General features: G+C 56.4%; 2 protein-coding genes across 2 annotated transcripts in view; one reads left to right on the top strand and one right to left on the bottom strand.

Moving 5' to 3' along the window:
- The window catches only part of FBXL20 (F-box and leucine rich repeat protein 20), a 42602-nt gene extending 35626 nt beyond the window's left edge, over window positions 1-6976 (top strand). The window contains exons 10-15 of the mRNA XM_074561523.1: window positions 546-676; window positions 2107-2167; window positions 2708-2752; window positions 4156-4212; window positions 5258-5470; window positions 6365-6976. Of these exons, the coding sequence (XP_074417624.1) occupies window positions 546-676; window positions 2107-2167; window positions 2708-2752; window positions 4156-4212; window positions 5258-5470; window positions 6365-6472 (615 nt within the window). The 3' untranslated portion in view covers window positions 6473-6976. The remainder of the gene's footprint in view (window positions 1-545; window positions 677-2106; window positions 2168-2707; window positions 2753-4155; window positions 4213-5257; window positions 5471-6364) is intronic.
- Window positions 6977-10630: 3654 nt separating this feature from the next.
- On the bottom strand, window positions 10631-14461 carry LOC141732706 (transcription factor CP2-like protein 1). Its single transcript, XM_074562003.1, is given in 15 exon segments — window positions 10631-10713; window positions 10803-10854; window positions 11040-11229; window positions 11231-11338; window positions 11456-11546; window positions 11652-11745; window positions 11885-11939; window positions 12015-12112; window positions 12199-12309; window positions 12526-12678; window positions 12763-12869; window positions 12947-13052; window positions 13934-14007; window positions 14115-14266; window positions 14379-14461. Coding segments are annotated over 15 exon segments (1557 nt in total).
- Between the last annotated feature and the right edge of the window lie 206 nt (window positions 14462-14667).

The raw sequence follows: 14667 nt of genomic DNA, 5'->3' as shown, positions 1-14667 counted from the left end.
GTTGGAGGGGATGATCTCCAGAGGGCCCTGCCAACCCTATGATTCTATGATTTAACGTGGTTTGGGCTGTGAGCCCGTCTCTCACCATTCAGGTTTTGGTCCCAAACCACCACAGTGTATATTTTTAAAAGGCTGTTCGTGAAAACAACCTGCTGCTTATTTTATGGGTAGCTCTGACTCTTGGGTGCTCTCTTGTCTTGAGTTTTGGCCAAGAAGGTCTGTACGAGCAAGGGCAGCAGAGGAAGGCAGGAGACCGAATCTGGGCCTGTGGCTACTGTGCTTTCCCCCATCGCTCACATGGCCCGAGCTCGGAAACATTTCCATGCATGTGGAATCACTTTCCGAATGTTTACAAGTCACTTCAATGCGGCTTATCCTGTTTCGGCTGCTCCAGTGAAATATTTGAATGCATTTTTGGGTTGAAAGCAGCGTAACTTGGCCTCAGTTAAATGCCTGGTCGGAAATCTGAGAAGGGAAATACGCAGCGCCTTGCACCTCCACCTACGTTGTTATGGCTTGTGATGTTGTTATTGTTTTTCTTGTAGCAAATAACAGATGATGGTCTCATTACAATATGCAGAGGATGCCACAAGTTACAATCCTTGTGTGCTTCAGGCTGCTCTAACATTACAGATGCCATCCTGAACGCCCTGGGACAGAACTGCCCGCGGCTTAGGTAAGTCCCCTCTGCGCAGCTCCCCCCGCTCCGGCCGCCCGCTGCGCGTCGAGCAGAGGATCTTGGTGACAGGGTCACGTAATAGTTGAGCTGCTTTAGACTCTGCAGGTCTTCCTGCACGTGCACCACTTATCCCTGAGCTTTTTAGCTCTACCCAAACTTCTGGTTTCTAACCTCGTGCGAGTAAAAGAGCAGTGGAAGAGCTCCCTGCCGTGGGGACGCGCGCTGCCCGTGGGCCCGCGTTAGTCGCCGTCTCCTCTTACGCCATTGTCTATCTGCTTTTGTTCTTCTATGAAAAACAGTTGAGGTTAGGTTACTTTTGTATTGAGAACCGAAAACACATTTAAACAACATTGTTTCCTCTTGACACATGATATTAACGGGGTTTTCACGATGATTTTTGTAGCAGATGGAATTTGTGCTTTCACTCTGCTTGACAGAGTGGGCTTCCAGCGACGTCCCTGCAGGTGCTTGCCTCTTTTATTATTATTTTTTAAGACTTTCTCTTATTAGGACGAGTTTCTTCAGGAAGACTTCACTATAATTCAGAAAATGGCCAGGTGCAGAAAGAAGAGACAGTTTTATTCTCTGACATCTGTAACAGCTGAGTGGCCTGTTTTTAAATGGCATAAAATGCATGTCTTCGGGGGAAAAAAAAAAAACCCAAACTTTTTTCTAATATAAGTTCATTTAAAGAACGATGGGTTCAAAGTGTGGCACACACGTGTATGTATGCAAAGCGGGTGTGAAAGAGGAAGGTAAAACACGATTCCGGTTCCAAATGGTTTCTGTGTTTATGTTCAGCTGCAGCTTTGTAGCATTAAGCTCCGTGCAGTAAAACGCGTAACGCACTTTAGGCAAGTTGGCTTCCTTCTCTACAAAGGTAGATAAATACGTTAATATTTTGAAGCAAACCTCTGGAGAGCTGCAGTAGCTGTCTGCCAGAAGGTTTGTGGTGTCACAGAAGCAAGCGGTTCGCCTCGTAGAAGACTTCAGACTGTTCTGTCGAGGCATTAAATATTTATTCTGTCATGCTCAGCTGCCAGGCTGTCGCGTGTTACACCCTGTTTCACGGCGAGATCTGTGTTTTGGGTGGAAACCAGAGGAAATCCCTCGGGGAGGTTGTGGAGTGTCCAGCAATGAAGGTTTTTAAGAGCGCCTTAGTCCAACCCTTGTGGGATTAGACCCCCCCAAATCCCAGCGGGGGATGGACCGGGTGGCCCGTGGAGTTCCCTTTTCGCCTGACTTCTTCTTTTCTTTCCCTGTGACCTACACTCAGGTATAGAGGGTGGATGCTCTGTGCAAATTATCCTCTCAGAGAGCACAGCCTAAACCGGGTCAGACTTTTCTGGGTTGCTGGAAGCTTTTAATGAAACACTCTGAAAAGCAAAATGACTCCACCATGGTTATTATAAATTCTTTCTGTGCAGAATATTAGAAGTTGCAAGGTGTTCTCAACTAACAGATGTGGGCTTTACCACTCTAGCTAGGGTAAGTGCTCCTTTCCACTGTTTCATCGAGTATCTTTGCTTTCTTTTCACGATAGATATGAACAAATGTAGCTTTCTCTTCAGCGTAGATTTTTATAATGCTTTAGATCTCAGCCTTTGAGGGGCAGCTGAGTTACAAAAATGAGGTCGTGCGTAATCTTTCGCATTGTCCTGACCCCCACGTCTGGGAGGACGTGCATCCAAACTACAATGAAATGTTAAATACTTGGGAGTTATAAACTTTACTGTTTGTTTTTCTGGTTTAATCTGTGTTGTGTCCAAGTGACCCTGAATTTAACTGCCTTCACTTTCTATGAATTAAAAAAAACCTCCGTGCCTTTAAATGAGTGAAATTCCCAGATTTCCTTTACTATATTTGGTGCCGCTTGTAAAGAAGCGGCAAACTTGCCTTCCAGTCATGATGTTTCATGGAGGAAAACCCTTCATTTTTAAAAAGAACTGTCTTTATTGTAATTGTGTTTATATTTGCTGCCTGAACTTTGCCCTTAGTTTGTGTGTTTGGTCTTTTGTTTGTTCCTAGAACTGCCATGAGCTTGAAAAAATGGACCTGGAAGAGTGCGTCCAGGTAGGAGGTGCCGCCTCTGGCTGTTTCTCTTTTAGCACAGTCCCAGCAGGGTGGGAAGATGGTGAGAAGGTAATAGACGGTCTCCAAAGGAGAGCTTGATTTAGAATCCCGAACAAGGAAATTGGATGTATTTGGATAAGAAAATACTGCTTTTGTAGCTTGATCCTGTGTTCATATTTCATAGTAATGACTGCTGCTGTAAATACTAAAAAAAAAAAACCTTTAATAGTGAGAGATGTGTCCTGAAGGTCATGTAATAGATGTGTGAATTGTGACCCTTGACACAAGACCAAATCCCAGAGTAAAATCTTGTAAGGCAGGGGAAGGCTTGTCCTTCATCCATTGCTAGGAATAATGGAAATTCTCTGTTTCAGAAAAACACAGCCAGGTTGTTTGAACAGCAGTGACATTACATGGCATGGCAACAACTTGAAATAAAACTGGGGTGCCCATAAATAAATGAAACTGGGGTGCCGTTAGCCTTCCTCAGACAGGGGGATGTAAGGTCATGGGTCCGTTATTGTCGACTCGTTCAACCCTGTGCTGCAGCCGCCTTCATGAGTTTTAAGGAGGTCTCATATATCACTACACGCTGTTCTGTAGGGTGTGTGCCATAAGCTGATAACCATTTCAGGGGAGCATTTTTAGGGAAAATAGTTGAATTTACTCAAGATCCCATGAAAAAAGTCTCTATCCCTAAGGATGGCGTTGAAATTGATTCAGATAAAGACAGTGGAGGTAGTAGGATTTTGCCTCCTGCCACGAGAACAGCGTGACCCCAGTATTCTGTGCTTCCTGATGGTTACAGGGCAGAAATTTAGGAGATCACAAGAGGAAATGACAATAGTCCAGACAGGAAGTGATTTAAAGTTAACCCAAAAGAGGAAGATTGGGCTGTGTCCTTGGACTGACTGCTTTGAACAAAGACAGCCCAGCAAGTTCCCTTCGGAATGCTTTCAGATTAGAAAGCCATTGTGTGGAGTCTCTCTCTTTGGAAGAATAAAGGGGAACAATTCCGCAATCCCCCAGGCTGTTGGGAGGGGATTTGAACACCTCTGGTACTTTGGGAGACAAGCATTTAGGAGACATTGTGGTGTTGAAGAAGTCTGCGTGCTTCTTTCCCTTAATTGTGAGCTTATTTTGTAAGAGCTACTGTAAAAAGTCAAAAAAAACCAGCAATACCTGGGTCTTAACAGCCCTTTAAGGCTATGAGTTGATGTCTGTAAGGGAGTGGAACAATCTGTATATCTGAGATGTTGTCACGCAGGAGATGAGCTCCTGAGGAGCTCAGGAGGGGAATGCTGTCATCGATTAGGCAAAAACTTGCAGTTTTTCTTTCACAGGGGGGAAAAAAGTCCTTGTGCAAAGCACTCGGCGTGAAAGGGCTTTTTCTTTTTTTCCAGATAACAGACAGTACGCTAATCCAGCTTTCCATACACTGTCCGCGGCTTCAGGTTCTGGTGAGTGTTATAAGTCAGCCTCTCAGCATTTTCTTTCCATAAACAAAGGGATTTTAAGCGCTGCCTGTGGGGATTTGTCTCTTTGACTTCATAGACACGTTGCGAAGGCTTTGGAAGAATTCGGCTAGAAACTTGACCCCGGAGAACCTATTGTCCCTCCCCTACCGCTAGCGTTAATCATACGCCAGGCACCCCCAGCTGCCTGAAAATGAATTGTAGGACACTGGATTCTCCTGGTCCCAGCCTCTGGCTGTCCCCGGCCGGTCCCGGGCTGTCAGTCCGTCTGCAGGAGAGGAGACGGCGGCCCTTCTCACCTGTAGTGCGGAGCTGGGAACTGAGACCTGGAAGGCTTGCTGGCTCTGGAAAGCAACGTTCCTCTTGGTCTAAATTTCTGGGAATTTAGTCTCGGTCTCCTCTGTATCTACTGCTCAGTTGTCAGCACGAGAGAACCTGCCCTGGGAGGTGGGGGAATCAGTCTGTGGGTTCTCCTGCGCACGCTGAGCCCCTCAACAAAGCAACAGGCTGATCTGTCTCCTAGCTGAAGCCCTGCTTCCTCCTCAAGAACTTTTAAGTTGCAAACCGCTCCCGCCCCCCCCCCCCCCCCAAAAAAAAAAAAAGTGCACTGAGTAGGTGACATTACGCTTCTGCTGCTTCTTAGCCCCAGTGACGGCGTCCTTCCCGTGATGTGTAAGGCCACAGATTTTACAAAGGTGGTGTCTTCAATAGCAGAGGTCCTGGCCGTCCTGGCCCTGTGGGTCTCGTCTTCCAGCAGTCGCCTTTCCCATTGCGCTTCAGCTGTGGGAGTTGTCCCTTTCCAGGGACATTAGTCACTGGAGGCCCATGGAGCCCAGTGCCCGGAGTCTGGAATGCAGCCATGGCTCCAGTACGGGGAGTAAAGACCTGTACAAAACACCAGCGTGGCAAACCAGTCCGAACCAGTGAAATGTGGGCCATCTTCTCGCTTGTCCCGCAGTGTCCCCCGTCAGGGTGTTGGCTTCTCCATGCCTATGGCAGAGGCTGCTAACTTGGCTGTGTTTGGATGCAGAGTTTGTCCCACTGTGAGCTGATCACGGACGATGGGATTCGTCACTTGGGCAACGGCGCCTGCGCGCACGACCGCTTGGAGGTGATCGAGCTGGACAACTGCCCTTTGATCACAGACGCCTCCCTGGAGCACCTGAAAAGCTGCCACAGCTTGGAGAGGATAGAACTGTACGACTGTCAGCAAATCACGCGGGCAGGGATCAAGAGACTCAGGGTAAAAAAAAAAATAATAATAAAACACCGCTAAGGCTATGACTTGAACACGTTATCCGGCGGGGAGGAGGGAGGGCTGAGGTTTTGGATTCCTCGTGATGTGGTTCTCACTCTTAAAAGTACTGTGAGAACCATCGCCTGTGACGTTACTAGCTGTCCTGCGCGCAGGCTGGGTGGGGAAGCACGGTAGCTGGCAGGGAGGGGAGAGAATCGCTGTGTTTGCTGGGCGGTAGCGGAAAGGACTCAGCGAGCAAGAGCTCATTTTATGAGCGCTCGCACGGGACAGTGCCCTTCGAAAGGTGGGACCCAGAGTCGGTGCCGCAGCGAATGTGTAGAGTGGCACCTCCTCGCCCCTGCTTTCTGTGCTCAGCGTAGATTCTGGTGCGCTTCCCACTGCCACTTCCCGCAGAAATAACTCCAGCTAATCCCGTAGCAAAGCCAGGCTGCTGCGGGGGAGGCTGCGTGTCCTTGGGAGCGAGACAGAGCCAGGGCCGCTCTGTCACTGGCTGCTGGTCATCCAAGGCACTCGGTGGCCCAGTGATTCCCTCCCGAGTTTGTTTCTCTCCGTAAAAGAGGAGCAGTAACGTTTTCTTTGCAAAGAGAACACGGATCCGTAGAGTTGGACGTTGTTCTGTTCCCCGTGGCTAGCGCAGGATTAATGGGAGGGAGGAGCATCACTCGTATTCCCTGTAACTGTGTTGTGGAAACAGAAAGAACTTGTAAATCCACACTCTGGGGGGAAACGACGCCGGTGAACTGAGAGAGTTCCCCTCCAGTTTGCGGGTGCGTGTTTGCAGTCTGAAGACGAGTCAGCCGGGCCTTCTTTGAGCCTCTCTGTTTGACTCTTGCGCTGCCGCTGCCCGTGTCACTTCACACCTTGTGTTTGTCTTTGCAGACCCATTTACCCAATATTAAAGTCCATGCCTACTTCGCGCCGGTGACTCCACCTCCGTCGGTCGGGGGCAGCAGACAACGCTTCTGCAGATGTTGCATCATCCTATGACACTGGAAGTGGTCGTCCTTGCAGACTGAGTATTTAATTACACTTGTAGAATTACGGTGGACACCAGTATCTTCAAGGAAAGCGATACCAGTGTCATTTGCCAGGGCCAGTGAGCAGGGCTGTGGTGCCAGGCCCCCTGTAGCCACCCATACACACACATATACACCCCCCGCCTGTTCCAGCGAACTGACGAACTCGGCCGTACGGGAGCTGGAGCTGGGTTGGCTTTTTCTGTAGGTGGATCGGTCTCATTCTGACCCATCCCTCCTGGGCATGCTCAGCTGAAATCCTTGCGGTAAGGAGCGGGGAGGATTTTGTGACCCTGGAATGACTGTTGCTGCTGTTGAGGTCGGAATAGGAACCGCAGTCCTTTGAAGTGGGGAGAGGGGGAGAGGAAAGGAACGTGCTTTAACCCTGCATCCCTTGTCCAGAAGAGGAAAAAACAAAACAAAAAAAAAGCCTGAAAATCCCAACAAGTTCTGCGTCCGTTTTTCAGTGAGGGAATGAAGCAGCAGCTGTTGTGAGACATGATTTACTTGTGCTTCTCCGCGTCCCGGTCCCTGCTGACCACCCTGAGCATGCTCACAGTGGAGGTTCATCTGCTGCTTCTGTGTTCCGTAGCGTCCAGCTCCGAGGCTTCCTCTGGAGCCTTGTGATTTAGCTTCAAGGCTCTAATGTCAGGCTCAGGTTTTGGTTTTTTACCCTCCCTACATCCTGCCTTTTTTTTTTTTCTTTTTTTTTTTTTTTTTTTTACAGATTTCTAATTCAGTAATTTTGGGAGATTTACCAAACCAAACTTACGAATCGATAACTTAAATTTAAAAAACAAAAAACCAAACCAAAACCTTTTTATCGTTAGAAGCTTGAGCCTGTAATGACCTGTTCGGAAGACTTTTTTTTTTCTTTTTTTTTTTTTTTTTTAAAAGGAAAGCGAGCTGCGCTGCAGGCTGGGCTCCCGTTGGCTTCGTGGCCTGTTTCTATCCGCAACTGGGTGTCCGAATTTGTTTTGCGTTTCAGGTTTTATCCCGGTGACGAGGATATAACTCTTGATATAGGGGGAAAAAGTTGTATTCCCTGTTCCAGTGACTGTAAGTTCGCTGCTCCCCCTGTCCTTTCCCTCCGACCCTTCATCCCGCCCCCCAGGAAAAGCAAAGTAGAATCTTTTTGCTGGTTGCCCTGATGGAGAAATAACGGCTCGCTATCGGGAGCGGGAGGAGCGGCAGGTCTGAAATACGCCCTCGATTGTTATCGCACTGAGGTGCGAGCGCTGGGTGATTTTTTTTTTTATTTTTTTTTTTTTTTCTTGCTGACTTTTGCCTCTTTGGCAGGTAAGTGTCTTGCCCTGGAGAAGGAACCACCGGAATGCGGCGGGGGTTTGTTACGTGCCGGTCCTTCCCAGTTGTGTTCACAGCGGCTGGTTTAGGGGCATTTCGGGCAGGATTAGCCCGGGTGCCACAGAGGAGCGCAGACGGCCCAGGCCGGCTCCCGGCTCAGCTCCCGGCTCTCGGTTCCTTGGTGCTGGCAGTTCCAGACGCCCGGTTTGAAACCTGTGAACAGATGGGCAGACGCCGAGGGTTTAATGGGGCAGAACTTGCTCAGACTCTTTAACAGGCGTGTGGAAGACGAGCTGGCGTGTAAGCTAACTGCGCTCATCCTTCTGCCTGCACCCGGGCTGGGATGGAGCGCGCGTCCTTACGGATGGCTCCCAACTGCCCGGGACCGGGAGAAGGGCCAGCAGCCGAGAAGCGATGCTTCCCCTCCCTGCTGGGGCAGCTGGCGGTGGGGGAAGAGGGGGGTGCAGCAGGTGGAACGGCTGGTTTAGGCTCTGGTGGGGGGTTGTTTTATTCCACTTTGAGGACAGGGTGTTGCTTCCCCCCCTCTCTTACCGCCGGCCGAGCTCTCCAGGCAGGCAGACGGGTCACTTAGTGCCACCGAAGCTCTATCCACCCTCCCCGTCATCTACAACTTCAGATTTCACCAACCCATCTGTATATGCTTAACGAAGTCTCGCGGACGCACAGGCTGCTGGGAGGAAAGCCAGCACGCTGCGTTTAAAAGGATACTGTCAATTCCTGTCCTGTAGAATGCTCTTTAATCCGTGATATTTATTCAAATCCTCTTTAGCGCCGGGGATTCTCTCTCTCTCCTGGCCGAGCAGGGTCCTGTACTTCGCTTCCAGAGCTCCTTTCTCCCACTTGCACGGTGGCAGAAGACGATGGCGTAAGACGATGGCGTGTCCCGGGGGCACAGAGGGGCTCGGCACACACACACACACAGGAGCCGGGGCAGCACCCGCCGCTCGCAGCATTTGCACAGCTCCGGGAGGGACGCGCTGGGTTCGGTTCGCGCTGGGGCCGGGGAGGGCTAACAGGGGGTGGTTTCCAAGCCCGGGTGGAGTTGCCCGACTGATTTCTTTGTACCGCCGCAGAGTTTTCAAGGGAAAACTCAAAAAAAATACAGAACCCAAAGCATTTTATTTTATTTTATTTTTCCAAACAGGGTGACAGCATTAAGGTAGCTTCGAACTACTTGACAGTGTCCTTTTAAGTCAATTATCCGTCTTCAAATGGACTCTTCCTTATGTTTGTATTTATAAATACCAATAAACACCATTTTCCAAGCCCTGTCTTACTGGAGGAATACCTTTGTAGAGCAAAAACCCCGCTGCCCGTGGCGGCGTACGGGCCCTGGGCTGCGTTTGGGATGATGTTTGTGCCCGTGGGTTTTGCGGGGCTGGAGCATCGCGAGGTGCCGGGGGGGTCTGATCTGGTGGCCACAGAGGCCACTGAGGGCTGAGGTTCAGGGCCCGTCATTTAGAGGAATGTCCCGGTCCTGTCCTTTCGGGGGGGGTAAGTGATGCAAAGCGGTGGCTCTGCTGAAAGCTCAGCGAGGAGCGAGCCCTGACAGCGTCTCGGGTCGGTTTTCAAGCTCCGGATTTGTGCCAAACGCAGCTTTCCCAGCCCCTGCACTCGCCCGGCTGGGCCAGTCGAGGCCGCGAGCTGTTGGCCAAAAGCTGGCCCTTTTCCTTGCCCTCCCAAGGAGCGTGCGGGGACGGGGCGACCTCCCTGGGGGGTGCTGGTGGCAGCCGTGGGGGAGATGGTGAGGAGAGTGAACACAACCAAAAATAAGGCTTTTTCTGGTCTCTGGAGACACAACGGCGGCACTTTTTAATCCTGACCCCGGGGACCCTTCCCCACGAGGACGCGGCTGTCACCACGGGTATCAAAACCAAAAAACAACCTTCAACAAATTCCTGTTGTCTAACTTGTAATTTCCTTTTTTTTTTTTTTTTTTGTTTAATTTTACTCTGAATGTGTTGTCCACGGGTGGCCCCTGCTGTCGCGGTTTTTTTGGGTTTCTTTTTTTGCTGGGCCGGGGGGTGGCTGGGGGGTCGGTATGACAATGTTCTTCGCTACAGCGGGGGGGGGGGGGGGCGTCTGCCCCAAAAATGAGGTTTAAAGCGTCTTGTCCTCTTCTGATGAAGGCTCCGGGGGGGAGGGATGGGTGCCTGGGTGCCCTCCCCGCTCCTCGCCCGCGTCCCCCGGCTCCTCTCCGCCTCCCTCCTCCTTCTGGGGAAGCTCCTGCTGGGTTTTTTATCCCAAACCCATCCTTTGCCCGCAAGTTGCTTCCTCCCAAAGGTGTCCCCCCACCAGTCTTCGCTTCCCCACCCAGCTCTGCACCTCCCCCCCACCCCTGCACCGGGCAGCGCTCAGGGGAAGGACTTGGTGTGAAAAACAACCCCTTCCCCGAGCCAAAAGCGCAGAAATGAGACTTCTCGGGGGTTTGCCAGCGGGGGCTGCCATGGCCGTCCCCGTCCCTGCGGGCTGGGACAGGACTTGGCTCTGCCCCGGTGTCCCTGTGCCCCAAACCCCCCCCCCGCCCCGTGGGGCTGCTCCCACCCCACGGCAGGTGCCAGCCCCCCGGGACCCCTCGCCCACAGCCCAGCAGGCGCCGCAGGGGACGAGGCCGCGCTCGGGGCCGGCTCCTTCCGTCCCTTAACACAAGATGGGGGTGAGGCGAAGGCAACGCGGTGGGTGGGGGACGCAGCCGCCATCGGCGCGGGGAGAAAGGGACGGAGGCGGGACGGGAGCCAGGCCGGGACCCTTCCCCTCGCCCCCTCGGGCTCCCGCCAGCCTCCGGCTCCTCTCTCCATCCCGCTCAGCTCCAGCACCGCAGGAGATGTCCCTTGGCCTTGGCGGGGGCGACGCAGCGCGGGGGGCCAGGTCCTACCGCAGCAGCAGCTGGAACCCCTCGGGGCCACGTGCTGCCCAGAGACGCGGCTCAGCCGGGGCCATCGTCCCCTGCCCGCGGCCCCTGGCCACCACGTTACCTTTGCTGATGGCCACCACGAAGCACGTCTCATCCAGGAGGTTCCTGATCATCTGGAGGGTGACATGTAGGGGGCCGGGTTGGGGCTGCGTGTCCCATCCCGCAGCCCGGACCCCCGCCCCGCTGCAGTGAGGGGCACCCGTGGGGGCTGAGCCTGGCCAGGAGCAGGTCAGGGACCGCGAGGGGCCGGGATGGCCGTGGGATCCATCACCACCCAGGTGTCCCCCTCCCTCCTTACCACGTCGCTGACGAGGATGTGGATGCCGGAGGGTCCCTGCCGGGACACCCGCAGGATCTGGCCCGCGGGCAACCCCAGCAGCTCGGCCAGTTTCCCTGTCAGCTCGGCCACCGTCAGCTCCTCCAGGTGCATCTCCTGGTACAGCCCTGGGGATGGGACGGGGACAGGGCAGCGAGCGGGGACCCCCCCTCCCCGCACCCCCCACCACCACCCCGGTACCTGAGCATCCGTCCTCCGCGCCCTCGGCCCCCACCGTGGGCTCCCGCGACACGTAGAGGGTCAGCCGGGGCCGCGGGCACCTGCGGGGGCAGAGAGGGGTCTGCTGGGGGGCGCAGGGTCTTGCCAGGCACTGGGGGGGGGTCCCGGCGTTCCCCAAAAAGAGGGACCGAGGAGCCTGACGGGACGCCGGAGCCCACCTGCCCGTCAGCGCGTGGCAGAGGCGGATGCCGTCGGGGGCTCCGCAGATCTGGATCAGGTCCCTGCGGGAGAGCTTCAGCAGGTCGGCGCCTGCGGACAGGGGGGGAGCTCAGGGTGGGGGCTCAGGGTGGGGGTCACAGCCGCGGGGGACGGCTCTGCCCCCCGCCCCGGCCCGGCGCTGCCCCACGGCTTCACCTGCGAAGTTGGCGAAGACGCGGGCGTAGGCGGAGAAGCGGCGCTTGTGCAGCCATTGCTGCGTCTCCAGGGGGGATGCGCAGGGGCTCAGCGCCTGCCGGATGCGGCACCCAGCCTCAGCCGGGGCATGCACCGAGCGGGCACGTTCTCAGCCCAGCCAGCCTCTCCTGGGGGGGGTGGCGTCGCAGGGGGGGCTATAGGGGCGCCCGAGGCTGCACCCACGGCACCCTCACCTCGCCGGGACTCTCCGCGGGGCTCTCGGCAGCGCAGGCAGGCGACACGCACCCTCTGCGGGGAGAGGGGCCAGGGCTGAGCGGGGGACCCCGGCGGGGGGGGGGATGCAGAGGGGGGGTCCTCACTTACCTCTCGGGGCTCAGCAGCTTGCAGGGGAGAGGGGACGGCAGCCCCGGGGTGCCCGGGGGGCTGTGGGGTGCACCCAGCGCGTCCAGCCACGGGGCGCACTGAGGATGGAGGGGGGGGTCAGGGGGCGCAAGGTCCCTGGGGGGTCCCCAGCCCGCAGCTGGGGGGTACCAGGGCCGGGCCCCACCTCGGCCAGCACGGTGCTCTCGTAGGCCGGCTGGAATTTCTCCCGCTCCGGCGCCGGCTGCTTCTCCACCTTCTCCCGGTCCGTCTTCTGCTTTCTATCGGCCCCCTTGGGCTGCACCCACGGCCGTAAGCGCAGCCCCGGGACCACCGGTATGGCAACCAACAGGGACCCCGGGCACCCGGGGTGCTCAGACCCCCCTGCACCCACCCCCCCCACGCACCCAGCCCCTCCCGCGCCCAGCCCCATGCTCAGAGCGGGGTTTGCAGGGGGTAGGGGGGGGGGACACCACTGGTCACCCTGGGGTCACTGGTGGCCCCCCCCCAATACCTTGAACACCTTGACGAGGCAGCTGGCAGAGTGGAGGTGCTCGGGGGGGTCCCCCTTGCCCCCCACCCCGTAAGTGTCGATCTGGATGCGGAAGGGGACGCCTTTCTCCCCCCCGTTCTTCCGCAGCGTGAACTCGGTGCTGATGCAGTGAACCTGGCCGGGGACAGCGGGGTCGGGGGTGGCCGCTGAGACACCCCCCCCGCCCCCCCCCCGTCCCCAGCCAGGCCTGGCTCCCACCTGCACGAAGACGGAGGTCCGCCTGGAGGGGTCCCAGAGGAACTCCACCGTGTTGAGCAGCGTGGGGTGGATTTGGGGTTCGAGGATGCCGACGGAGAGGGGGATGTCTGCAGGAGGGGGGTGAGCATGGACCCCCCCCGGGCCCCGCTGGCACCCCCAGCCCCCCGCCGGCGGCGGCACTGACCGATGTCGAGGATGCGATCGCCCGGTCGGCTCCACCGCCAGCCCTCCAGCTGCTGCTGCTCCGAGTACTGCAGCCGCCGGTCGTGGAAGACCACGCGCACCACGCTCTGCCCAACAGGATCGGGCCCCGCCGCCCGCCACCGCTGCGGCTCAGCCCACGGCCACCGCCACCACCATGGCCACCGCCATGGCCAGCGGGGGGACGGGGATGGAGCGGGGCTGAACTGGGACTGGATTGGGGCTGAGCTGGGGCTGGACTGGGACTGAACTGGGTTTGAGCTGGGGCTGGACTGGGACTGAACTGGGTTTGAGCTGGGGCTGGACTGGGACTGAACTGGGTTTGAGCTGGGGCTGAACTGGGGCTGAGCTGAGGCTGGACTGGGGCTTAGCTAGGACTGAACTGGGGCTGGACTGGGGCTGTATTGGGTCTGAATTGGGGCTGAACTGGGTTTGAGCTGGGGCTGAGCTGGGGCTGGACTGGGACTGAACTGAAGCTGGGTTGGGACTGAACTGGGGCTGGACTGGGACTGAACTGGGTTTGAGCTGGGGCTGAACTGGGGCTGAGCTGAGGCTGGACTGGGGCTCAGCTAGGACTGAACTGGGGCTGGGTTGGGACTGAACTGGGGCTGGATTGGGACTGAACTGGGTTTGAGCTGGGGCTGGACTGGGGCTGAACTGGGGCTGGACTGGGGCTGTATTGGGGCTGAACTGGGTTTGAGCTGGGGCTGAGCGGGGTCTGAATTGGGGCTGAGCTGGGGCTGGACTGGGGCTGAACTGGGGCTGGACTGGGGCTGGATTGGGGGCTGAACTGGGTTTGAGCTGGGTCTGAACTGGGGCCGGACTGGGGCTGATCTAGGTTTGAGCTGGGGCTGAGCAGGGGCTGAATTGGGGCTGAACTGGGATTTAAGCTCAGTGCTTTGCCCCAGGGTGTGCCCCGAGGCTTCACCCCACGTTTTTTGGGGGGGTCCCCACCCCACCCCCGTCTCACCTTGAGCATCCTCCGTCCCTCCCCGCCGGGGTCCGCCCGGGGGCTCCCCATCATGCGGATCTCATACGACTGCCCTGGAGGGGAGGGGGGACGTGGGGGCGTAAAAGTGGGTGCTGAGCCCCCAGAGAGGGTGAGGGGGGTGGTGGGGGGGGGGGTGTCGTCCCACCCCCCGCCGTCTCACCCTGGTTGAGGTAGGTGAGGGTCTCCTCGTGGTGCCGGACGGCGGGAGAAGTGGGGGCGCAGAGGACGTATTGGAAAGCCGGGCAGGGGGGTTGCGAGGTGGAGACGCCATTGGCTTCCTCCTGCTTCAGGTAGGGCAACGCGGGGGGGTCCCTACAAAAAAATAAACAAAAAACCACACAGACACACACCCCCACACCCCCCTCCCAAAGGCGGGCACTCAACCGTGCCTCAGTTTCCCCCAAAAACAAGGGAGGGGGTTTACCTGAGCAGCCCAGAGCCGGAGATGGGGTACATCTCCCCAGTACTGGACCAGTAATGGTCAGGTTGACCGTGCCAGAAGAGCATGATGGGGGGGGGGGGGAGGCTGTCCTGCGAGGGGGGGGGACACACACAAGGTTGGTGTCACGCCTGTGTGTGTGTGTGTCCCCCCCCCCCAGCTTTTATAGGCGCAGGGAAGGGTTGGGGAGAGCGGGGTTGGCCCAGTTGGGGCCAGTTTGGGGAGGGAGTTGACAGTAAATAGTGGCGGGGGGGGGGGGGGGGGTGTCCCCACC

Source organism: Larus michahellis, chromosome 18, assembly GCF_964199755.1.
Source record: "Larus michahellis chromosome 18, bLarMic1.1, whole genome shotgun sequence".
In the NCBI taxonomy this organism is placed as follows: domain Eukaryota; kingdom Metazoa; phylum Chordata; class Aves; order Charadriiformes; family Laridae; genus Larus; species Larus michahellis.
This window is presented reverse-complemented; position numbering and strand designations above follow the sequence as displayed.